The sequence below is a fragment of the Pithys albifrons genome, chromosome 6 (genome assembly GCF_047495875.1).
Source record: "Pithys albifrons albifrons isolate INPA30051 chromosome 6, PitAlb_v1, whole genome shotgun sequence".
Classification (NCBI taxonomy): domain Eukaryota; kingdom Metazoa; phylum Chordata; class Aves; order Passeriformes; family Thamnophilidae; genus Pithys; species Pithys albifrons.
This window is the reverse complement of record NC_092463.1, coordinates 58,092,708-58,119,553: the sequence shown is the minus strand read 5'-3', so window position 1 is coordinate 58,119,553 and position 26,846 is coordinate 58,092,708. Positions and strand designations below refer to the sequence as shown.

At 41.1% G+C, this 26,846-nt stretch overlaps 1 protein-coding gene across 1 annotated transcript; it reads left to right on the top strand.

Annotated features, from left to right (window-relative positions):
- Positions 1–7,417: 7,417 nt before the first annotated feature.
- RCN1 (reticulocalbin 1) lies at positions 7,418–22,306 on the top strand. Its single transcript, XM_071559064.1, has 6 exons — positions 7,418–7,664; positions 12,394–12,587; positions 14,127–14,305; positions 14,845–14,905; positions 17,822–18,021; positions 18,892–22,306. The coding sequence occupies exons 1-6, from the start codon at positions 7,450–7,452 to the stop codon at positions 18,997–18,999; spliced, it is 957 nt and encodes a 318-aa protein (XP_071415165.1). The 5' UTR covers positions 7,418–7,449; the 3' UTR covers positions 19,000–22,306.
- Positions 22,307–26,846: the final 4,540 nt, after the last annotated feature.

The following is a 26,846-nucleotide window of genomic DNA, read 5'->3' as shown; positions in this document are numbered from 1 at the left end:
GTTATCATGAATTTTATTCTGAAGAAGTATGTATTTAACTTTCCAGGCCCTCAGTTTCCCTACACCTGTAATTCCAAGGCATCTACTATTCTCTTCATGTGATATGGGATCTAAGGAGAGACCACTGTCATGCTGAAAATAGAAATGATAAAGAAATATCCATAATATGCAAAGTAGGCAGACAGGAAAAATGTCCTGCAGGTCATTAGGCTCAATAGTTTCTGTCAGATGATTAAAAAGCCTGATTTTATATATTTCTTTCTGGTGCAGTATGTTTTTCTTAGGCAGGCATCCTAACTAAAGGCGACTTTTTAAAAAAACTCCAGTGTAAATCAGGGATGTCCATAGCTCCAAGTGCTGTTGCAAGGTTTAACTAGAAATGGGATTACCCAGACATGGGTACCTTTCAAATTCCACTGCCATCAATAGCTCTGCTTGGCAGGCTGGCACAGCTCAACAGTATTGAATTGTTAATTCACAGAGACATTGGAGGGGAAAACCTTACTATCTGGGATTTGTAGGCAGACCTGTAAGAATGGCAAACACCCCTACACAGATATCAAGGGATACAGATTGGCAGTATTTTAATCTCCAATTAATTAACACTCTCTACATCTACTACCTCCAGCACAAATAAAGTAACTCAGTGACTTCAATAATTTTATTTCCACTCCCCACCACGGTTCTGTTTGAGAAAGACATCTTGATGATGAAGACCATTCAGGGCTGGCCTAATGAACAGCACAATGTGCTTTGGGAACACATACTTTGCAAACTGGGATCTGACTACATATGTGCCTCTGGCTGCCTGCACCATCTTTCTCTGACTCTCCAAAATCTCCACTCTCTTTTATATAGTATTTCCTCATTTAATGGCTGGGATGGTGCAGCTTTCTGTAATCAGTAACTTCAGCACAGACTGCAGCACTAATATCCACATTTGCACTATTTAACCACAAAGCAAAAAAAAATTCAGCAACAATTTCTCTCTTTGCCAGAAAAACAAAACCTTTACTTAACTGATTTTCTTGCCGGCTTTTTTAATATCTTTAACAAAAGCTCTAGTTACGGGTTAGAGGCTTACCTTATTTTCATACCTCCAGGGTTCTAAGGTTACACAAGGACTAGAGTATATGCAGAACAGCATTCCTGTAGATTTTCTTTGTTGTTGTTGCTCTTGCTTAAGACTAAACAAGGGATAACTGTTACCAGCTTCTTTTCTGCTGTTTCCTCATTTCAGTAACAATACACTGACCCTGATAAGCATTCAGCTACAGCGTGTCTGCTTTGAAAGACAAAGCTGCTCACCCATATTTTCTGTAAATGATTTGAGGAAGTTTACACCTCAGTCCAACCATCTGTGGCTACAATTCCACCCCCACATGCTCACACTCTGTGTTTACAAATGCAAGAACTTGAGTTTAGGCACAACACGGCCCGAAGTGTATCCAAGTCTCTAGACTTTTATGCCCTATATACACTGTGGAATTTCCACTGTGCATACAAAATTATTCATGACAGAAACATTGAAGGACCACCCTCCCCCTCCCTCTGCAAATACCAATGAGAAAAATAGCAAGAGGTTTTCTTCTGCTTCCCGATCAGAGTGAGGAAAGGAAATTTTAAACCAACGTGTTTGGGGGAGGGAAAGGGAGAGTCACTGCAAAATGTTGAAGACCAGGGGTGTGAGTACATACTTATATTAACATCTTCCATCCCTGGATCTGCAGTAATTTGCATGACATTATCTACCTGGGATGTTGCTATGGTTATCACCATACATAAGTAATTACCAGGGCAAATTGCACATACAGCGCACAGATTCACGCTGTCAGAAGCAAGGGATCTTTTCATACACTTGAAAATGTAAATGTTTGAAAAAACACAAATCACAAAGACTCCTGATAAGAGAAAAACTTCAAGACTGCTCCCGAGTGATCGAAAATTGTCGTTAACTATGCTTACTGACTACAGTACCTTAAGGGACAACTCAGACTATGTTCAAGTGAGACTGCACAAGCTCAGCAGAAAATTAGTAGAAACAGTCACCAGCAGTAGTAACCAGAAACCAATCTGTAGAAACAGTAGAAAATCCCTGCCTAAGAGTTTATTGCTTAAGTAGAAGAGAAAAGTAAAGAGAAAGAGAAATGGGGTGTCATACAGAGCAAACAAGTTGTCAGCCTCATAGTATTGGCATGATTATTCTGGGTAGATTGTGTCAAGAAACTTGCTTGTGGCATCTAAGCACAAAATGATGAAAAGAGGAGGAGGAGGGAACGATGTAGACTACACCCATGCTAAGAAAAAGACATGGGACATGGCATTGTGATGAAACAGCTAGTCAGGACAAGCCAAAACTAAGTCTAATCAAAGTGATTCTCTGAAAGTTCCCCCATTTCTCCTCTGCAAGGTGTCTGTTGCTATTTGCAGCCTGGGATCTGACTGTGCTCTGATCTCTCAACTTCTAGTTTCCCACAGGAGCAGAGACACAAGTTACACTCTGCCTACGGTTGTTTACCCAAGTTGAAGAGAGCAATTAGCACCCAGTAGAACTTGGCTGAAAGTAAAAATACAGGGTATCAAATGCTAGATCACCTAAAATAAATTAGACATTAAAAGCTCATTCTGACACAGTTACATTTCCAGTAAAATACAGCTGCACTGCATACAAACAGCTTGAGCTGCAGTCTACTGGTGTAAATGGAAACTTTTCAACACTTTTGATGAAGGTGTTCTGCGTCCTCAGGAAAAGACAGGGCTTTAAAAAATAGTGCTGATACTGCGACCTGAGTAAACCACATTAGCCCAACTGGGATGTAAAATATAACTCTGAAAAACACAAAATACGTTTCTGGAATTTAACTTCAGGTGACATATGTGAGTCTCATGTCCATCCAAATCAACCACGTGTTCTGCATACAAAGGAAAATTGTAATTTAGTTATTCTGGATTTACAGAGTATAGCAAAATTGGGGGGGGGGGGGGCGGCGGAATGCTATATTTTCCATTTGTAGCTTCTCTGAAAAATTAGTTCTTCTGCTTACTAAGAAATCATCTGCTTCTAGCAGACGTTCATTTTTACCTCCTAGTAATACTAACAGAGTTATCACCAAAGTTCACCTTTCTCTCAAACTGAGCTGCAGAATACATTTTTTCAGAGCTGAAATAGACTGTAACCCTAGACATAGCCTTTCACAGTTCTCCCTGGGAAACCAGGCAGTGTGCCACAGTGATCACAAGAACGATGGTAGTTCCCCACACTCACCACCAGTAAGCTGATCTCACTCGTGTTTCAGCATCCAGCCCCTGAAAGCCATCATTCCCTGATAACCAAGTGTCACCATGAGATCCTGGACTGCTAAGTTAAACCTGCTCTCTCATTCCTCCAGGTTGCCTCAGGAGACTGTTAATCATAGATAGCTATGTGAGGCTCTGAAATGTACTCGATTTGCCGATGAGAAAACCAGTGAGTGTATCAGTGCTTTACCTGTTTATACAAGGACTTCTGTGTAAATGGAGCCAAGCCCCATCAGGTACAAATAAACAAAGGAATTTTGTGAGGGACAGAAAAAGAAAGTCTCAACGCCAGGATAAGTGTGTCTTTGTATGACGTTTAGCAATGCTGCACAGATTTAGATGAGGCAGAAGATTTCAAGCAGTTTTGCAGGCTGACATTTTAACTGAAGATATATTGGCACTCCAGGCAGTTCAATGCCACCCTGACACCCAATCCCGTCAGATCTCACAAGCTCAGCAGGGTCAGCCCCGGTCAGTACTTGGATGGGAGCCCTCCTGGCAATACTGGGGGCTGTAGGTTCTAGTCCTGAGGACTTCACTGTCACCGTCCCAGCTCGCTCCGCCATGGCAGATGAACCTGAGGAGTCAAAGGGTGGGGCCAGTTCTGTGCATGCTGAGCCTCACCTAAAAAATCCACTGCACAGGCTGGAAGGGCACACAATGTAGGGAATGCCCTCCCCAAATCTGCGTTCCAGAAGCCCAGCCATACATAGATATACATAGTGGCACTCTAAGAACTGTTAGGAGCTATATCACTCTTATTTTCACCATATCCTTTCAAACTAAACTATGATGCAGTCTTTAGGCCTGAATTTCATTCTAGTTTTAATGTGGACTTCAAATGTAAGTAAGAGTACACAAAGGTCCTTACTTGGAAAGCCACACTATGATGCCATCAAGTGTTTTGACTATTTTAGCAGATGGGACTCAAAAAACATACTGATAGAGAGATGCTCCGAGAAGAGTTTTGCTTCTGAAAGTGGGATAAGATCAGGTATTAGCCAGCAGGCTGTCAGAAAGCACAGCATCCCTTAGGGATCATTTACTTGGCCTCAGGAAGTCAGAATTAATGATGTCCAGAACTTCTGGCTAAAGAGGCCAGATACGAGACCCTCATTAGGATAAAGACAGACTGGAGACAAAGACAGATGTGAAACGAGTCATCTCAGGCTTTATCCAGGTAACTGAATGCCTGCAATGACAGGTGGATTGTAGCTCCAAGTATATTTCATACTAAATAGTTTGTTGACTACAAATATATCAGTGAAAGGGAAAGTAAATATGTGAAGAGCAATATGCAAGATGGAAAAAGTGAAATAAATATTGCTAGATTCAGAGGAAAAATGCTATAAACAGCAAGCAAAGCTCTTTGATTTGCACTGTTTTCCAGCCCATAAACCCCTAATATCTGCGAGCATTTCATTAAAAGCTTCTAAGCTACCCAGCATGCCTGCTGCTGCATAAATGTATTGCTAAAAAACATGGTCACTGTTTCAGCCCGGGTCTTTTGCAATGTTTCAAAGGAACCTTATGTGTATAAAACTCCGACACAGTACTGAAAGAAGCATGGATTGCAAAAATATCACCTTACACTCTAAAACTAATTAATTATTCAGTAGCAGTAGGTTTCTTTCAGCAGAACTGTTCATAGTAACACCTCTAAACCAGAAAATACAAATATTCAGGGGGAAAAACTCCAGTATTTCAAGAAACAGGTATTTTGGAGAAAGGATTTAAGAGAAAACTTCCATTTTGTGAATTGAGTAAAAGGAGTAGAAAGAGAAGAGTTCAAGGTCACGATAGCCCAACAGCAAATCTGTAAACATCAATCTGAGTGATACAAAGATCTGGGAACACTAAGACTGACCACATCAACAACTGTTTTAACTGAATGTACACCCTATTCTCAGCATTAAAATCTAGGACTACAGCCCACTAAGGACAAGTAATTGCAATATCATTCCCTTTCCACAAAAAGTCATATTGGATCAATCAAATCTTTATGTTATTATCAGTGGTACCAAACCAAGTCTGGAGGGATCAGAACATTAATGATTTCCCCTCTCTCTTGAGATCATTGACTTTCAGGGCTTGCTCCCACTTGAACCCAAAGACAGGGCACAATTAAAAATGTTCCAACGGCCAGACCCCATATTCCTGAGGCAAACCCTCCTGGGGTCCAGAGGCTTTCGAATGAATGGCCATGTAGGCAGTTAGCCCATTCCGCATTGCTGTTACTGTGGCTTTTCTCACAGAAGTGGCTCCAAATTGTTCTGACAACAAAACACAGAGATTTACTTCTCACGTTCCTCAAACAACTTCATGTTCCTCTGCTACTAAGATGAAACATCAAGCTGAAGTTTCATTACAGCACTGACGGCATGAATGGGCAGCAAAGCCTACCTGTTACTCATGCAAATGACTTGTCTCTGAATGAGCAGCACTTGTGGATCAAGAAACTAAAAATTCAGCCCCTCAGCACAGCCTCACCTCTGGGATAACATTAAAACAATATTATAGATGTAGGAACCAGGGACAGGAATTTTAGAAGACTAAGACACAGAAAGGAGCCATATCTGTATTATTGCAAAAATATGAGATTCCTGAGTATGTTAATGAAAACTTTGTTTTGGAGGTATATGCTTAAGACAAAATAAGCAAAAAAAACCCCAAACCAAACACAATAAAAGGATTACATCTCATTAGCTTTGTAAACTCAAACACAGCTAATCTGATCAGCTGAACCATTTTCAAGCTGCCACGTGCATATCACAGCTCTCACCAAACAGCACTGAAGCAGCTGGTCAGCTGTGGACATACAGACATAGCCAGAGGACAGTCTGTCCAGGCCTAAAACAAAGGGCAGCTTGTATGATTGAGCTGAAAGGGGTGCATCAGGGTGCGCTATCTAATTAACAAACCAACATCTTTGACTGTTTAAATGTTTGAAATCTGCTACTGTTGCCTCTAGTTCTGAGGCAGAACCAGCCTGGCATGGCCCTTTGCCGTGTTTATCACACTTTACACAAGTCATAAAAGGCAGAAAACAGCAAACGTGGAACTCTCCACCACCACATTTCTGCAGTCATTACAACCAAGCCCTGTGCCAAGCACAGTTCAGCTACATGTGAGCTTTAGGTCAAAAGGACACCTACCCGGGTAACAACAGTGCAAGGGGAAGCAGTGGTCTGCTTCAGCACATTGCATGTCAGTGTTACTGGCACACCTAAAGCCACATCATAAATGTGGTTTATACAGTCTGTGGACCAGGCTGACAAACCAGTCATTGCAATTTGGAACTAGTAACACCCTCAGTCCAGAGTAACAATGGACAGAGCTGGTGGGCACATCGTGGTCATACACCAAGGCATCCCTGGGCAGCAGGAGCATTAAACTGCAACATGCTGCAGATGATGACAATCCTCTCTACACTATGATTCTCTAGTTGTGAATAGCAGTATAACACAGGAAAAGGAATCGTAATGGGTAAATTTCAACTACCTCTGCCTAGAGACTTTTACAACCATGAGCAAAACAACTTGTAATTTAAGCAAAACAAATCTTTTTCTTTGCTAGATGGTTTCGGCTTTCTCTCCTGAGTTTTCAGGATCCTAAGTTCACTTTCCTTACAGTGACAGTGACCTCATCACTGTAAATACCCCCTATGGGAGTGCCAGCAACTTTTCCATATCGTGGGTTTATCAGTTCGCTGCAACAGTCAAGACAGAGTCAAGAGCGAGGAGGGGGTTTGTTTGGTTTCTTTCACTTGGTGCTTTACTGTGCCACACACACACACACACACAAAAAAATCACAGTTTTGTCCTCTCCGACCCTCTCAGGGTGGCAGCAGAAACCACCACCCACGCGGGCACCCTGCACGAGCACGGGGCAGACCCGACCCGCTGCTCCGTGTTTACCCCCCCATTTCCTCGGCCCCGGTGCGGGTGGGACCCCCTCGTTCCCTGGCCCCTCGGCCCCGGTGCGAACCTCCCCGTTCCCCAGCGGGCCCCCGGCCACGGTGCGGACGTGGCGGCGGCCGGGCCGGGCCGGCCGGGCGCCGCTGCCAATGGCCGTGCCGGGGGCGGGGCGGTGCCGGAGCGGCCCGGGGCGGGGCGGGGCGGGCAGAGCGGAGAGGGGCTGCGGGCGCGGGCCATGGCGGGCCGGGCGGTGCTGCGGGCGCTGCTCCCGGCGCTGCTGGTGGCGGCCGGCGCGCTGGGCAAGCCCACGGCGCGGCAGGAGCGGGCGCGGCCCGCGGGGCAGCACGAGGACAAGCCCGGCTTCCAGTACGACCACGAGGCCTTCCTGGGCAAGGAGGAGGCGCGGAGCTTCGACCAGCTGAGCCCGGAGGAGAGCCGAGAGCGGCTCGGGTGAGCGGCCCGGCCCGGCCCGGCCGGCAGACGTGGCAGGGGGAGGGCCCGGCGCGGGGGAAGGCGGCGAGAGGCAGCATTGCCTGGGTGTCAGAGCGGGGTGGGATGCTGCTGCCTGCCCCGTGGACCCTGCCTGCCCAGAGGAGCTCCTGCGGCTGTGCGTTGTGTCCCAGTTTTAGTATCCTGTACCTCAGTGTACTACCCTGTGCCCCCGTGCAGTATGCTGTACCCCAGTGCGGTACCCTGTACCCCACTATGGCAGCAACACCTCTGGGAATCATAGACTGTTAAGGGATAGGAAGGGACTTTAAGGCTCATGTAGTCCCAGTCCTGTCCTCTGCCATAGGAAAGGACCACTCCTGCTACCAGGTTGCTCAGAGCCCTATCCAACGCTGCCAGGGATGGGGCATCCACAGCCTCCGTGGGCAACCTGTTCCAGTGCCTCACCACCCTCACAGTAAAAAATGTCTCCCTAATATCTAACCTGAATTTCCCCTCTCTCACATTGTATGCATTGCTCCCTATCACTGCAGTTCCTTATGAAGAGTTCCTCTCCAGCTTCTCTGTAGGCCCCTTCAGATCCTGGGATGTTGCTGTGAGATCTCCAGTCAACCTTCTCTTTTCCAGGCTCAACAGCCTCAACTTTCTCAGCCTACTTTGCTCATACCCTGCTGGTTTTGCAAATGAGCAGCCAATAATTCATCACTTCGATGTTTCTCTCCTGCCTTTCCTTTCCTGGCCCTACAGGAATAAGCCTCTTGGAGGGAGCTGCTGTACATGGTGCTGTGCCTGGTGTGGGACAGACCTTACCTGCTGCGGGAGGGCTTTGCTGCTACAGCTCCCTAACTCTGTGTTACTTGTCCCCACCATATCAGCGTGAACCAAGTTTAAACCATTCCTTCTTTATGACTACATTTACAAGTCCACTTGAAACATCTTTCCACAGCTTTTCCACTTGAGACAACTTTGCCCACTGTGTTTCAGTTTTGCTCTTGCATGTTGCCCTTTAGCCTGGAACAGAGGCCATGCCTTACTTTAATGCTTCTGCCTCCTTTACACCTACAGAAAGCCAGATTACTAAGAACTAAGTTTAGCAGGAGTTAATGAAAGATCCTTTAATGTAGTTAGTAGCAAGAAGATAATTAGAAATATCTGCACATTCTTACCTACGATTCTCCTTGCCTTTACTTCCCTTCCATAGGGGTATTTACTGATTGTCTGTCTCACTCCATCATAAGCCCTTAGTGCAGTAGCACTGTAATCTTACTGACTAACCTCTTGATCCTTCTGGAAGCTGTCACTACTATTTATGTGTATCTCAGTGACTATAAACAGATAAAGTAGTTGCCAGAAATGACCGACTTCATCCACAGTGTTTCAAGAAGGACCAAAAGGAACCATGTTCTCAGCATACTGGATTTGTGGCCTAGATTCTCACAAAGTATGTCACTAAAACTGACATGCTGTATTAAAATTAATCTACACTTAGACAAGAATAGATAATTCAGTTGGGGATATGATTCAACAATAGAGCTGTTTTTAAACAGTTGTTACAAACGTGAACTCAGAAAGGGAAGAAGCTTAACTTCTGGTGATCTCACTGTGTGACCCTTATAGAGGTGACAGGCATGTTAAGCTAGAGCCACAATCACAGAAGTGTCACTCTGAGGACCAGACCACACATTGTGGGGTGAGCACTGTACATCAGAACATCAGAGATGTTGTTCCTGGGGGGCCCTGTGGGAAAGTTTCATAACTTTCAGCATTTCCTAACCTTGTAATTTTGGATAGCATACTGGGAGGTAATGAGAGGATTTAAAAAACATTTTGTGACTTAATAATCAGATATACATAGGGAGCATACACCTCCCTTCACCTCTCAGTTTCATTATGGACAACCTCTGTAGTGGGTTACAAATAGAGTCACTTCTCAACAAGTGATTGGCTTTTAGGAAGAAGACAGATTTAAGTAAAAGCTATTTCCAAATGATTTCTGGGAGAAAGCAGGAACATACAGCCTGCTGCTGTAACCAAACAGCATGCTGCTGCATTTATTTTACCTTGCTTAGGAAGGGTGGCAGGACACTGGTCATCCCAATAACCAGTGCTGGAACTGGAATTCCAGGGCTAGGCATCATAGTGCAAAGCCACTCACCTTTGAGCACACAAAAAGGAACTAGCTAGTACAGAAAAATAGCAGTGCAGACTCTACCTGCTGCAGCCTCAGTGGAGCAGCAACTGCACAGTATGATCTTGGATTGAGATTGTGGCACATAGCAGCCCATAATTGCAATGACAGATTCTGTGACAGGGGCATCCCTTCTCCCTGTCCTCCCAGTCTGGATCCCTTGACATGAGAGGAGTCACATTACCCAGCACTAAACATTGCCCAGCCATGTTTAGTACTGAAACTTGCCTGGCTTTGGAGAGGCGTGAGATAATCCCGGTGCAGCATCCAAGGACTGTATCAAGCGACTGGAGATGGGCTGAGGAGTAGGGAAGTGGGGCTGCAGTCATCTGAACCTCCTGCCTGCCATTTGTGATGAGCCTGTCATTTTCAGAGAACACAGAAGATGGTTACAGATCCTCACAATATAAATATTTTTGCTTTTTATACAGACTAAAGCCAGAGTTTATCGACCTACAGTTGTGCTCACATCAGGTGCAGAGAGGGAAGTCTTCCTCTTTCAGCCGCTTGATAGTAATGATTTCCTTGCCCCAGCTTTGTTTCATCACCAGATATCTTTACAGTCTGGCAGCGTAAATCTCTGTAGTAGCAGGTTGTGTGTACCTGCTCTGTGTGCCCTCTATCTTCTTTGTTATGAGGGGGAAAACTAATATTGACTGTAGTACCACCTCAGTTAAAGGGAAAAAATTAACTTTCAGGCATTACACACTTGTGCAAGTAAATTCCTGTATATGACCCAGCATTTTCTGTTTGTTAACATGCTCCTTGAATTTTTTTCTGTATTTAAGAATCAAACCTGAGTCACTAAGGCTTTTCAGACTGATGAATGTACATTAGCTCCACTACAAAGCTTAGAATGATCCCAAGCCGTTTTGCAGGTAATTTATCAATATAAAACCTGAGGTCCACCATCCATACAGTAGCTTGTTACCTGTGCCTTTGGGAGCCTGTAGACAAGACTATTTCATTGTCCCCATCTTCAGCTGAGAAGCAGTGAAAGAGTACACAGGGATGCAATGTACCTATAAAACCAGCTGAAAAGTAAGAGGTATGGAACATTTTCTGATAAACAGTCCTGACTTCTTTCATGTTAGAAATAGCCAAGAACTACTAGCAGAATCATTTATTATAATTAATACATTTAAAAATAGAAAGAAATACCAGATAAACCAGTTAAAGTCATAGTAGGGAAAATCTGTTGATGAATACAGTCCATCACGCAGTGCAAGGGATCATTGGCAGTCAGTTTACCATAAGATTTATGCAAAAGAGGAAAGGTTTTCTAGTCAGTTAATTCATACTTCACTAATTCAGAAACCAAATTCAGCAGCCCCTTTTTCCCCCCATAGCTCAGAAACAGTATGTTTATAAATTCAATGTGATACTCTCAAACTCACACAAGATTGGTGGAAATTCAGCAGAAGCTGCTGCTATTTCACTACTTACCACTTTTGTAATTAAGGCTTGCTTCATTAGTCAAGCAGTTCCAGTTGGCTGGGGTTGGTTTCTGTGTGGAGAACCAAGATGTTGAATTGAAAAGAATGTTGAAAAATGGAGAATCTTTCCCTGTGTCCTCTTGGCTGCCTGGAGGTTTACATAGCTCACCTATTGAATATCAAGTCAGGGTTTAGGTAAGTCAACTCCTGCTCTTATCCTTTCATACCAATGACATGTGAGTATTTCATAGGCATGGCAATTCAGCATTGCCTTTTTTTTTATTTTTTAATGTAGTTTTCCAAGTCAGTTTTATCTGCAGCTGTGTGCAGAATGTTTTAAAGATGGGAATTTCCCTGGGAGTACACCAGTACCTTTCACTCCTGCTGATTTCAACAGCACTTGAGGCTGCCAGCTTTACACTGGACAGTGGTTTATATCCCAGCTGTCAGCAGTGACTGGAGACCTGCTGCAGACTGGCTGTTGCTTTAGTGAGTAACAGGCATTCCTGGCAACACCAGCAAAACTGCTTTTCATTGGGAATGAAAGAAAAGAAACAGAAGTGGAAGGACAGTCATGGAAGGGAAGGCTGTAAATGTTGTACATCCTCAGCATCACAGAGTCATGTAAGCCACTCCACCATAGTGTCAGTCTGCTGGAAGGCCAAGGGAGAAACTGCAGGTGTCCACCACGTCCTAGATTTTTGCCCTGGTTGCCTCTAGTGAGCTCAAGTACAGGCTTTCTCCTGAAGTGAAGTTGGTGTTTCCTCCTCTGAGCCATCACAGCCACTCCCTATTGACAGTGAAGAACAGGTGCCCCTAAGAGGGTAGACACAACCTAAGAAAGGCAGGTATTATCTGAGGTTCACTAAATTTCATTGTGCAGGTTCCATTTCAGTTACTTTTAGCAATACTGAATAATGAATAGAGACATATCCCTTAAGATAATCTGTAAAATGCAGGAAAGGCTTAACCAGTAGGACAGCTTTGTGAGTTTTGGGCACTCCGTTTCTGTGGAAAATCAGGACCAGATGAAGATTAGTAAAATTGGCCTGACATGCAGTTTGTTTTTCTGCCAACTCTTAAGGATGCTGATTTCTGTTTACAGGAAGATTGTGGATAGAATAGATGACAACAAAGATGGCTATCTCACAACAGAGGAATTAAAAACCTGGATTAAACGGGTACAGAAACGCTATATCTATGAAAACGTGGCTAAAGTTTGGAAAGACTATGATCTAAACAAGGATAATAAAATTGCCTGGGAAGAATACAAACAAGCCACATATGGTTATTATCTAGGTAAGAGAACATTTTCAGATTGTATGATCAAGGATTTTGGAGATTATAAGATATGATTTCTTGCCTTACAGTCAACAGAGGTATGGTGTCACATTTAGGTCTCTTGAAACTCACATTAAATTTTATAAATGCTCAGATGTCAGAAGCACTTTTTAGTTATTGCAGCCCACCAGCACACAGAAGGTTTTGTAGAGGTATCATTACATGTACTGACACAGCTGAATTAAAGTCTCCTCCAGTTAAAAATGTATTATTCGTTAACATTTAAAATGGTATTTTAATAAAAAAATATACTGTGTATTTAACAGTATTTGTTAATTCAGTCTCTCTAAAATCTGAATTCTAGATGCTAAAAATCTAAGCTATGGCAAAGTTACTGATTAAAATTGTTCTTGTAGAATAACATGCTTCAGACTGTGATCAACTGCAAATGAAAATTCTTAACCAATCAGGCAAAAGAAATATTTATTAAAAAACATACCTGAATTCTGCCCCCTCTCGATCCCTTTGCTTTTTATAAGTTAACGAAGGGCAAGGAGGAGAAGAGATCACTTAAGCTAAAGGGTAATACTAACAGAACAACAAATCAATATTAATTGACCACTTATACTTACTGGAAATGAGAAGACAATATGTACCTACCACAGAGGCAGTTTCAAGGCCAAGCTTCCAGTAGTAGTAATAATAATTCCAAAGTCTATCTTAGGTTAAAATGGAGCTTGTTACATTCATGGAAGGAAATATTTGATACACAGTCCCTGCAGCATCATCCCTGGGAATCCTTCTTGGCCCTTTGTCTTTGCTTTCTGTAATCCCCAAGATCTGGAGAACAGCTACTACAATGTGGGCTTGTGTTAATATTCCCATCTGTAATTCCTGGCCTAGTCTCTTTCACCTGTGTTTGTCTCCCAACATCTGATTTGTGAAATTGTTATGAGTATTTTCATGTTTGAAGGCAGTTTAATGATCCTATTTAAAAAATTATATCAAATACCATTCCTTTTATGCCACTGAACACCCTGAAAAAATGTCATTGTTTTAAAGTGAAAATAATTGCTAGGTTCCCTGCAGCAGGGGCGTAGCAGTTAGATAATTTCAGTCAGCCTGCCACCTTCTGAAACCACTTTTCCTTGGTTTGCTTGCTTCTTGAAACTGGAAAGTTATGTAGATTGTACTAATTCCTAAGGAAGAATAAAACTCCTGTGAATGAAATCTACCCCAAATACTGCCTCAGTGGTGCTTGTAATGGCAGATAAAAAAAAGAATTTGTGAGGGATAATAGGCAATGCTGCAAAATCCATTATCCTGGATACAACAGAAGGCTTACACAGACATTTCCCTCTACTACTGTCACCTTTGAAAATCAAACCATATACTTGACCCTTGAATTTAAAACTTCACAGAAGTTCCATTTTAGAACAGCAGCTATTGTGGCAACAAGCCTTTGTATTTCTACACTCTAACAGCAAGCTGGAGAGCTTCATTGTGCTAGTATGTTTTAAAGGAAAACACTTTGGGATCGTCTTGATTAATTTGCAGAAAATCCAGAAGAATTCCAAGATGGAACTGATCAGCACAGTTTTAAGAAAATGCTGCCCAGAGATGAAAGGCGATTCAAAACTGCAGATCTGGATGGAGACTTGGCTGCCACTCGTGAAGAATTCACTGCTTTCCTTCACCCAGAGGAGTTTGAGCACATGAAAAACATTGTTGTCCTCGTAAGCAGAGCAAAATCAATGCCATTATTTTTACTTTTATTTTTATGGATGAGCTTTGAAGTGCTTCTCTAACCTTTCCAGGCATGGTTTGGAAAGAGACACACATATAATAGCTAAGTGGGGAACAGAAAGGGATGCCTTTCATGAAATTCACTTGATTTAGAACTCTCAATATAAGGAAGACTTGTTAAATGCACTTAGACAGCTCCTAAATGGAATCAAGAAACCATCTTGGGGCATGGACTTAAACTAAAATGAAAGGAATGGTATGCTGATAGGCAGCAGCTAAGTGTTTCATGCAAGCTTGTGTCTGCCCCTGACTTAAGCATGGTGGTCACTTCATTCACACAGGGATTTTTTTCAACCTGAAAGGATATTTGTATATTCATTGTATAAACAACAATCACACTGGAGTTAGTGAGAGTGCACTCACTTGGGTACAACAGCAGGTCAAGGCCTTAAAACATTAAGTGATCAAAGAGGCAAATAATCAGAATTCTCAGTATTTTCTTGGTTAATTTGGTGCAAAACTTTTCCAGGAAACCTTAGAAGACATAGACAAAAATGACGATGGTTTTGTGGATCAAGATGAGTACATTGGTAAGTGTTGATACTTGTTTCTTATATAATTTGCAGTCTGTTTTTTCATCTTCTCTCAAATTTGCAGCAGCATTAACAACCCAGAGATGAACAGTTCTGTGTTCCAGTTCAACTATTTTAAACCAACAATCCAATCCAGAATGTTTGTTACTGTTTTAGGCAGATAGCAACATCACCAGGAATAGATTTCTCACACTTTACAGCATAAGATTCTCTTCTTGTTCTCATAGAACTCAACTAAGAGAAAAGGAACAAGAAACAGGCTCTGGAATAATATTTTTCGTGACAGGAATATTCTCTGTGTACTAGACCATGTATACAGAGCTGTTTGAAAGCATTTAGAAATGCAGGAGGATTAGAAAGTGAATTAGTCTTTTCCTGAGTTTGAATAGTAGCAAAACATGCAAAACAGCTGGAAAGCACACATTGCAAAAAGAGAAAATTCATCTTTTTTTTTCCTAGTTTTTTTCCTAGTTTAATGAGTAAGTACTTCTCTAACAGTGATACCATTATATTTCTTCTAGAAATAGAAGACACATTAAAAGTGAACTGTGTTAGAACAGCACTAAGACTTAAGATTCTCAAAGAAGTTGTGAAATGCGTGAAAGTTGGCAGTGCATTACTTCAGTGGCAGAAGGAGAACAAAGTGGGAAACATCCTCAGCAGCTCAGCCACAGTTAATTTACACAAATTTAGTCACACCAGGCAGTTTGCTGCTGATGTGCACTTAGACCTATGAAGACAAAACAGAAGCAGGAGTGGAAAGCAGCAGAACATGATATATTTTAGCCTTTTGAATCATTCTGCTGATACCAAACCCTGCCTTTTCCACTACACTCATTTTGCTGGGGTTTAAATCAAGAAAGCAGCACTAGGAAGGCATTAGTGCAAACTTGGATGAATCTTTCTGTTTCAAGTGGTGCTATAAAGATTGCTTCACAGAGAATCAGGAACAATATACACACGTTAATTAATGGCAGGGGGTTCTGTTCCTTGTAAATTATATTTAGCCCAGAAAGTGAATGCTATTCATTTATGACTGAAATAACAGAGCAGCATAATTTCCCCAGTAATTTCAGTTCATTCAGTGACATTACCTACATATAATTATAAGGTAATTGTCAACATTTGTTACGATGTGAATGCTGGTTTTTCTTGTCTTCTATAGATAGGAACATAGAATGTTCTAGTCACGATCACCCCACATTGGCAAGGATGATAAAAATCAAGTTGACAGGACATGTCAGTTACTTCAAATAAACAATATAATTTGCACTTTAAAAAATGAAAAAAAGAAAGTGAATGTGTTGTCTGAAGTTTTCTTCATGAGTTGAGAAAACTATGCTTAAAATATTCCTACTTCCCTTTTTCAGATGTAATTTTTTAAATTTTGATGAAGTTGGGGTTAAGAAACCAACAGAAAACTAAATCTTTGATAGTTTATAAGGAACAACAAAAAGAAGTCCAAAAATTTCAGTCTCTAGATTGAGTATTTGATGGGGAAATCTATTGCAAGTTATAGAATGTTTCCTTCCTCCTTCTCCTTCTTACCTCCTGTTTTGTCTTTCACAGAATTTGGTTTAGATTTACATGAGCAGCAGAGCAAAATATCCCTAATCATGTTGAGCAGAGAGAACTAAATTCTCATTGTGCACAGACAGGTAACAGAGTATTTCAGGGACACCATGGACAGTGACAATAAGGAACTTCAGCCTTGTGTACACACACACACTGCAGAGTCAGGGGAGGTTCCTCCTAGCTTTGAAATCAGCATTTATGTTTGCTATGGATACCAGCCAACCTCTGGCCCAGAGACTACCCACATGGGGTGCACTTTTCCTTAGAACATCCTTGACAACCAAACAAAAGCCATAGGAGAGGAGTAGTATCAAAAGCGGGCTTTAATTCTAAATAAAAAAGTGGAGGGCTTGAGGAATAAGCAGCCCTGGTGAGCAGAAAATGATTAGCCAGTGACCAGAAGAATAAAGTGGACACTCTACTCATCATTTGGAAGGCCACAGTTACAAATCATTTACTGTTAATAATCACTGCTACTCTCCTAACTCTGTTTATGCAGATAGCAGCTGCCACTGTGGCATTGTCCTGCTGATGTTTCCTAAATATAGCACAGGACTGATGTACAGAGCAGCTCATGGATGTGATCTCTGCATCCTCTCTCACAAATGGTGCTCCATCCTGAGGTACCAATCTATGACAAGTGCCCTGTGCCTGTGGTTTCTCACAGAATGCACCACTGATTCATGACTTCTCCAGGTCATTCTTTGTAGAAGAATATCTTCTGCTGGAATATGCTACAGCACTGCATGGTTGAAAGAGGACTCATCTACTGAGCTGAATGTCTCTTACACAGATCTCTCTAAAAGCAGGATAAAAGCATGCAAGTTCCATTTAGTAATTTTTGTTTGCTTAAATTTCCCCTGTGCCTTTTTTTCCTTTAATCAGTCTCTGCTGGCTGGAGTCTGATCTTATCCACAAAGACATTCACTGGCAGGGACAAGATAAAATGGCTGAGTTCCTTTCTCCCCATGTGCCTGAGCCTAGCACTAAAGCTTATGATTTGTATTTAACCAGAGATCCTTAGAGAATTTTTTTAACTCTGAAATTCAGTGATGGTAGCCTTTGAACATTCACCTCTGTGTCAGCCTCCCTGGAGTGCACAGTTACAGTCCAAGGGTAATGTAAGAATGGGCAGAACCACCAGCAGTGAAGAGAAAGGCCTGAGAGAAGGTACACAAAACTACTCTATTTACACCTCATATTTCATTTTCTGTACAAAGAGATCCTATGCAAAGAGTGAAAAGTTTGGTCTTCCTGTGAGGAACACTGTGCAAACGTCTTTAGTCTGTGCATAATTGGCAGATTAAATATGACTCAAGACCTTTATTTCCTCTCCAGCTGATATGTTTGCAAATGAAGAGGGTGGACCAGAGCCTGAATGGGTGATTACAGAGCGTGAACAGTTTTCAGATTTTCGTGACCTCAACAAGGATGGAAAGATGGACAAAGATGAGATTCAGCACTGGATTCTCCCACAAGACTATGATCACGCTCTAGCTGAAGCCAGGCACTTAGTCTATGAGTCTGATGTAGACAAGGTATGTGGTCTCCTACTATAGTTTTTTAAGAAGTTATATAGGCTGCTGTGGGTTTTTTAAAATACCAGCCTGCAACAATTTACTCCTGATAACTTTTCTTATCAGTACTCTTTACATGGAGTTTTAGAGGCTAGAATTGCTGGTGCATCAATGTTTCCATGCCGTTTTCAATCAGTAGGGTTAGAATCACAAAGTAAAAGTAGTAAAATGCAGTTTGTCAGCTCTCTAAGTTCCCTTGTCTTTCCTTAAGTGAAATATTTATCATCTTAAACCTGGATGTTTTAACACAGTAGAAATACTCTTTTCCTTTAAGAGCAGTCATTACTTTTGTTAATTTAGACTACAAGAGGAAAATAGAGAAATAGAGAGGGTAGCAAAACCACCCTCAGTTTTAAAATCAATCACATCCCTCTCACTCAAGGACTGTCTCCAATACATCCACTTCCTCTAGTGGAGAACAGTAGATTCCAGATGATGATCTTCACAAGCATAATGTGAGCAAAGTTGAAACATGAAAAGCCAAAAGACTCTTACACAGTGTGTGTAAATTGCTAACTTAAGTGACTGTCTTCAGCTAAGTACACAGAGGATTTTCATTCTGTCAGGAAGACAAAACCAAACCACAGAGCAAAACTTTGTACCAGATAACCCCTATACTGGTTGGCAGTGAGTTCATTATAAAGAATTAGCAGTTTGACCCAGCTGGGGTCCAAATTTCACTCACCATGACAGCTGCAAATGATTCCTGAACCTGCAGTTTGCTGCTTTGAAGAACTGTCTGTCTCTCAGGGCTCTTGCAAGTCTCTGCTGGTGTGTCTTTCATTTAGCTCTGAAAATATTCTTACAGAGGTTTTGTTTTCCTCCTACCAGGATCAAAAACTAACAAAAGAAGAGGTTCTAGACAACTGGAATATGTTCGTTGGAAGTCAAGCTACTAATTATGGGGAGGACCTCACAAGAAACCATGATGAACTATGATACAACATACCAAGCAGTATCCCACACACTTTTTCTCCACTATACTGATATCACTGTGTCCATCCTGGGGGAAGATGGGCTAGGGACACTCACAACTGACTGACTTGCATTAATCTATTGTTAACATGCCAGCTTATTACCTCAGAAACTGCATAAAAGTAGCTTTGTACTCTTTTCACATGGTTAAATACAATATATAATTAGTACTGTTTTATTTTTGAAAAAATAAAAAGGTAACCTTTCTGAGTAGATTAGAGCCTGATATGGAAAAGGCACTTTTAAAAACGTAATTGCAAGAATGTTTAGAAATGAAATATTTTGTTCAAATACCCACGTTTACCATAGTGAAATGCCTCTAGAATTAGAAAGAAGCCTAATGTTTAAACAGACTAAGTTACTTAGTCATCTTTTTTAATAGCATATAACAATTTAGAGTTAACACTTTGAGTCTCCATCCAGAGAAGAGGTTTGATAGAACCTTTGTCTCCACACAGTTTTTGTCTCCCACTTTGCGTCAGAGGTGCTGCAGCAGGTATCCAGCAGCCCTCTGGTTCAGAGCTGTACAAGTTCCACATGTGCAGCTGGCCCTTCTCTCTGAGCCCCATCACAGCACATGCAGCCCAGCACCACCATTCCTCAGTCAGGGATGTGGGGTCCACAGGGACAGCGGCTCACATTCTGACAGCAGGGTAACACACAACTGTTTGGGGGCTTTAGTTATGCTGTGTCCTGCGAGGAATTATGCCACATGGAGCATAATTTACCTCACGCTTTTCGCACTTTACCCAAGCCATACTCTTGTTCATGCAGTGTGAATGGCAGCAGTTCTGTGATGGAGAAAGAATGAGACATATCACCCCTTTGGGCCTTCTGTCTCCTCTACCACAAAAGAGGACAGATGTATGTGGCTGAAGTTCTGGTTTTGTATGTATATACGTCTAATGTTACTGAAGCAACTCTACAAAAGGGGGTAATCTTTCCACACAGGTGCTTTCTTTTTTACTGTATAATGTGAATTGTTACATGTATATTTTTATATACCCAACTTAGGTAAGTTAGGTTGGTTTTATATGTACTGGTTTTAAAACAAGCACAATAAACCCAATACTTCTTTTTGATACTATGAAGGAGCAGTAACCCTGACAGAGACTAAAAGAGAGAGATGATGTGAAAGTACAAACCAATCCTCTAAAGCCAGTAGTTCCCAAAGGACTGGGTCGTTGGCAGCTCCTGCAGCACTAGGTGGTCATCTACAAACAGCAGCTGGACATACAGCACCAACTGTTGCTTCTTCACCTCAGAAAAAAAAAGCTAGAGAGAAGCCCAATATACATAGTTGCTATAACTAGAATTATTTCTGAACACAATACTGGGAGATGAGGGCTCCACAACAGTCACTGGGAGCTTCCTTGAAGGTTTGGTGTACAGCATCACACACTGGTGGTCACATAACCATCCAGAGAAGAGTTTTCAGACTCCTGGATTGTGACACACTGCAGTTCAGTGAATTTGTGAAAATCATCATGAAACAACACAGAGCTGTGACCTCCATAAGCAGTGTCATTTTCACAAGGTCATACAAGAACCATAGTGTAATATTTTACGTCTTCCAGCTGAAGATAATTAAATCTAGATAGTGGAGTCTGGCAGAGATTATATGTTCTTGCTAGCACCACTGTTTAAGCTTTTGGTGTGCAGTGCTTATGACATTGCCAGCAACGTCTCTGAAAAGTCCCTACCTCTTCCACTAGCATACAGTAGGACAAATGTCATAAGACATAAGTGAACTGGTTTTGCTATTACAGTACCCTCAAGTTAAATAAATGCCTAAATGCAGTGTTACCTGAGAAGCAATAAAATTGTATCTTGGTACATGTAAACGGTTATCTGTTTTCTTTATGGCTGGGACTTGGAAAGGTCTCGTGTAATCAGTAATCCTAGTAATCATGAGAATTTTCTTGTTATTTCATATAAAAATTTAACATATTTTAGTAACAGGTTTGCAGTGCTCTCTCTGCACTCAGAGTATTTTATGCAGTTTCAGGAAACAATACCTTAAAAGACCTCAAAAAAAACTTGTTTCTTGCAAGTGGAACTGTAGCTCAGACTGGATACTAAGCCAAGGATTTTCACTGAAGCCCAGGGGAAGGTTGTTTGCTCACTCTTGTTGAAATTCTGTGGGAGTTGGGTGCTGAGACACTTAAGCATTGTTGCCTTCAGCTAAACATGACACTTCCAAATGTACTGTGCACTGTCCCAACAAAAAACCACATCTGTGCTTTGACAAGTAATCACATTTCCTTCCACATTACTATTTGGAACAGAATTAGCATCACACAAGAGAGAAACCACGTTCCCATGTTTGTTCTTGATTCCTACTAATGCTGGGAACACACTAGGCATTTTCCAGTATGAAACTATACTTACATGAGTAAAAATGCTGCAGTCAGAGGAGTTGTTCCTACAAAATTGGAAATCTAGACCCATAGTATTTTGCTTTAAAAGCTTCTTTTTTCCCCAAAAAGAATGGCACTCAGGTAGCATGTATCCAGCTGTGAAAAAACCAAACATGTCAATTAGAATGAGGTTTAGAGTAATGTAATTGTTTATCAATAATGAGTAATGGGGTCATACTAAGATTAGGAGCTGTTTTAATAAAGCAGAATGTAGAAACATATTTTAGAGAACATAAGTATCCCTGATATGATTTCATTCCACACTTCATTCCCTCTTTCTGCAGTTCCTCATAATGTTTCACCAACATTCAGTAATGGCACAGTACATTCCATGCACTAAATTTTCCTTTCAAGCTCAGTGCACTATGGAAGAGTAACTCCAAAAGAGACTAGAGCTTCTGGGTTTAAATTTAACACTATTTAAGGAAAGCAAACCTTTGCTAGGGGATATAACTGTTAACATTGTGATTTTTCAAGCCTGAGGTTTCTAATGGGGTTTGACTGTTCCAGAGATAATTTTTTTTTTCCTAGGTAACATATTTCAACTCATATTATGAGCAAATGTAACAAAATTTTAGTGTAATGTGAAATACTGTAATGTCAGATAGCATTATTTATCTGCTTAATATGACTAAAACCATTAATTGCTGGGAGCCATACTTCATCCCAGCAACATGAAAATCCATTTTGTGCCTATCTTGTCAGTTATTGCCGATTTTCTTAATGAATTGTGACGTTGTGAAATTCTGTTGGGAAGTGTGTTTATATATTTCCAACTGCAGGTTCTGTATGGTAACTCTTATTACATATATCCTCCATTAAACTCAATGTTTTCATTATGCCTATGCCACAACATATCAAAGGTGCATTTTTCTTACTTTGATATCTGGAATAGCCATTATTATTGCACATGCAGTTTTAATTATTAGAATTTATGGAATGAGCTAAGTGGCTAATGTTCATTGTCTTATAATTCCATTTAATAATTCAATCAGGTTGAATCTGTCTCCTATTCCAATCAAGGTACTGTTCATATCTCCCTGAGGAAAGGAGATCACAGCCCATCCCGATCTCATTACACTTGCACAAGTATCTTACAATAGTTACATAATGCTTTGCTATTGGCAGTGCAGAAGTTCATGTTGATCCCAGAGAAGTTAACACGGAGGTAGTTTCAAGGAGAATAAGAGCTAGCCTAAGTCCTAGTCTAAGGCCTTGGCCACCCAAAGGCAAGCAGAACAATTCAGTGGTGGGACTGGACATCAGAAATAGCCTTATAAGCATCAGATCCTGATCTCACTATTGCTACTGAGCACTAACATTTAGGAATTTAGTCTGATTCATACTCTTGTGAGATAGTTTGGGTATAAGTCTAGTTCATGGAAGACAGGGTCCAATGTTCTACTGGTCTGGTCAAGGAACCTTAGGTATTTTATTGAGCGACAGTGACATCACTCTTCAGCAGCAAGTTACCAATAGCAGATAAGATTAGTCTTAGAGGGTGACAGAAGGATCCATGGAAAACATTTCAAGGCCAAAGATTTTGCAAAACTTGACTCAGCTAATAGTCCAAACTCTTGGAAGCTGTCACGACCTTCTCCTGGGAAGGGGACAGGGGTAACCTAGGTTGTTACTAATCATTCCCTTTGGAGTGGATGAAAGTGAAACGACACTATATAATCGGTGTTTATTTAACAATTCTGTATAGTGTGACATAGAAAATAACCGGGGGGGGGGGGGGGGGGGGGGAACAGGAGAAGAGTCCAGGACAGCAAAAAAGAAGAGATGAGAGAAGATGAGAATGAAAAAGTTACATAATCACCAACCTAGGGATCCAGCATTGCATCTCAGCTGTCCTGCAGGCGCTGGGGGCGAGGAACAGAACCCAAATTCCCAAAGTTACCAGTCCATTTCTATACCCTCAGCATGCCCTCTGCACCTCCCTCCGAGGCAGGGGGTTGTTTTCCATGAACCAGTGTCACCAGGCGGGCTGTGAACCCCCATATTCGCCGGAGGGCAGAGCAATGGCTCTTCTTGCCTCTTCAGGCTCGACCCAACTGCCCATCAGGGGTATAATGCAAAAGTCAAAAGCCTGCAAAGTCTCTTAGAATGCATAAATCATTAACTGTTTCAGTCTCTGACAGAAGCATTCCCCACTAATAAAATGTGCCCTTCTCTTTTAATCGCTCCAATTTAGTGTGTGCTATATTCCAGTTTATATGTCCAGTAAGAAGCATATTAACTATATTTGCTAATTACAAAGGAAGAATTTAGGGTTATTTTCCACTGAAGTTTCAGGCACCAGTATGGCTGATGTCCCTCAAACTCAAGTGCTATATATAGATTATTCTAAACGTGATGGTATTCAAAGCAACCTCAGTAGAACTAGTTACCAGCTTTCCCAAAGTGTGAAATAGTGTACAAAGGGCAGATGTGTATGTGACACAACAGGCAATTTCCCACCTGAATTCTGTCTCTCCAAAGGATAAAGTGAAATGTCTCCAACCACTGGGAACATCTCTTCACTATGCTAGTGACAAGAATACAATTATCCTGTGTACACATTACTATTCCTGTTGATAACTAAGGGATAGACATCCTCAGCACAAGTGTTGGTTCTGGTAAGGGCAGTGGAGTTCTGGAGGTCAGTTTTATATACTGCATGTTAGTAATTTTCCTTGTAGAGGAATTTATTTCATAGTCATGAAGGGTCCAAATATCATCTGGTTGGCTTGCTTTTGAAGTTTTAGTGTTTGTAAGTGTTTGGTAGTTGGCCTCACATTTGTAAAATTGGCCACATTTGGGGTCTGAAACCACCACAAGCCTGAAATTCCAGGACAGCTGTATAGAACAAGTCAAGGCATGATCCTGAATCTGAGTAATAATTAAGGGTGACACATACATTAGAAATGACAATGTTTCATCATATCAACAAGAACTTAGATATGCATCAAGACACTTTCACAGTTAAGTAGGAAATATTTTCTTTATATGGGAATAGCCTGGCAGTTTTAAGAAAGGGCAAATGGGGGTACAAAACCTTAACGAAAAATTAGTACAGCTTTCTAAGACATATCCTGAAGTCCTCAGTGAGGCTCCTTGGTGCTTCTGTGGATGGTGTCACAGGAATTTGAGTTGATAACCCTACAGCACCTGTCACATTTTCAAACAATTATAGTATATCACAGCCTAAGAAACAGCCATCAGTGAAGATGCTGCATTTGTACCTGACGGACTGATGAGGTTTGGGTAAAAATGAAGTTACTCAATGGGCTGCTCCAGCAGGCACTATCTTCTCCCACTTAAGGCTGATATTGGGTTCTGAGGAAGTTTGATGGTGCATGATAAACACTGTATGGGTGACCATGAATCCCACCACTATGGTTCAGGGTAACAAGTTGCTGTCAAGGCCACAGTACCTAGGCAGGAAAAAAATAATCATAATTCTCAGTATTAGTTATTGAACTCCCAAGAGCATGCTGTTCTCAGGACTTCTCAGAATATATCTTCTGGTTGGATAAAAGCCAGGGAAATGTTTCAGGAAGATAACACAGACAGAGAAATAATAATATTGGTTAGATTGACAGGTTTGATACATCCCCCCCCAAATTACTCCTAGTGCCCTTCACCCCCAGCTTTATATTCAGCTGAAGTTCTGCTGACATGGCACTCTCAGCATCTCACAGGGCCTTGGTTACTGGTACACAGAAAAGAAAGGAATGCTAGATGAGAATGCATCAAATGAGAAGTGAAAAAGAATTCAGATAGCTGAAACTTCCTGAAACCTTTAGAGTAACAGGTACATGAAACATTTTTATCCATTTAAAAAAAAAAGTCTATTCAGAAGCAAATTCCATGGACAGCAGGAATGAAGGGAAAAAAGTAGCTGGAGAAGTACCCCAGAATCGAACAAAACTAAAAGCTTCTCTTCATTCCTGCTGTTGGTTAAGAAGACTTTGCATCAATTCCTTTGCCTGTCTTCTTTCTTTGTCCTTAGGTTTTAAATGCAGTTAACAGTACAGATGTAGCATTTCTGGGAACCCCTAAACCTCCCTAAATCACTGATAACTTTGAAATTTTCTGTGCCAAAGAAATGAGGCTTTCACAGCTATTATATCTGCTCAAAACTGGCTACTGCAAAGTATAGTTAAACAAACTAAAAACTACAAATGCAAGAGACTAAAACAGTATTGTTCCATTATTCCATCCATATTCATAAACATAAATATATCTAACCTGGAACAGACATATTTAGAGTCATCCTGAGTTGGAATATTTAGTTTACCATAAAATAATTTAAAAGTGGACTTTATACAAAAGGAGTATTTGTACACTTGTAGGCTAGAGGGTAGTGTTTCTACTGAGACAATATATACAGTCATGTATACTTGAGTTTAGTCAAACTGGCAAGTGTTTCCTATGTGGGTCTTTCTTCAGTGTAGTTGCATGACCATTAGAATATATATGTTTTTGAGTTAACAGTCAAACCCCATGACTTTATTCCAAGGCTGCCTACTCAACTTCCTAATAAAGATGTCTGTGTTAGATCAGCTGTACAGTTGCTGTGTGTTTTAGGTGCAGTTCATAAACTTTCAATCATCACAAAACCATTACGAAATTATTTCTGTATAGTAAAAAGGACCTTTCTAAAGCCTTGTTATCCATTAGCATTAGGTCTAGAGAACAGTTACGCAGACATTTGAATGGATGGAATAATTTATTTTTCCTCTTTTTGCAAGGAAATCTATTTCTTGCATTTGTTACCCCAAAGCTTGTAAAAAGTAAAACTGCAACAAGATGTAAAAATGGGTTTTTTCTGGATAAGGGACTTGGGGATAAGGTAGGTTTTTCCCTAAATCAAACTGTATTCCTGGTCCAGCTTTGCAGTGTGTTCAGAGAATTTTTTAGGCATGTAACTGTGATGTAAATAAACATTAGTTTAATGGTGGGAACCTGGGTCCAAAATGCAGTCAGCAGAGACAAGTAGCGGCCCTTCAACTGTGGCTTCAGGAGGTGTGATTATTGGTGCATAAAGCAGACAGTGCAAATATCCTCTTTTATACTTCTGCATCCCTTCATATATACACAAACAACTGAAATAAAAGAGGCAAGATGAAGAGCAATGAGAAACGACATGAAATACTGCCTTTAAAATCTACTTTATTCAACTGGAAACAAAACATTTTAAAAGGTGATAATGCTCTAAAAGCTATTTAACTCACCAGCCAAATCAAACTGACCAAAACCTAATTTATTCCTTGTCTTGTTTAGCAGATGCTTAAAAGATCAATATAGTTGTCTCTGTAGATCGACATGAAATATTAACCAGTCTGAGTGTTCTGAAGCTTTTTACAACATATTCAGCCTCATTAAACATTAAGCATCCTTGAA

Bases quoted from the DNA above. Each gene is read 5' to 3' on its own strand.
- RCN1 (XM_071559064.1), top strand. From the start codon at position 7,450: ATGGCGGGCCGGGCGGTGCTGCGGGCGCTGCTCCCGGCGCTGCTGGTG. The intron at 7,665-12,393 runs GTGAGCGGCCCG...TTCTGTTTACAG, and splicing joins GAGAGCCGAGAGCGGCTCGG to GAAGATTGTGGATAGAATAG. The intron at 14,306-14,844 runs GTAAGCAGAGCA...AAACTTTTCCAG, and splicing joins TGAAAAACATTGTTGTCCTC to GAAACCTTAGAAGACATAGA.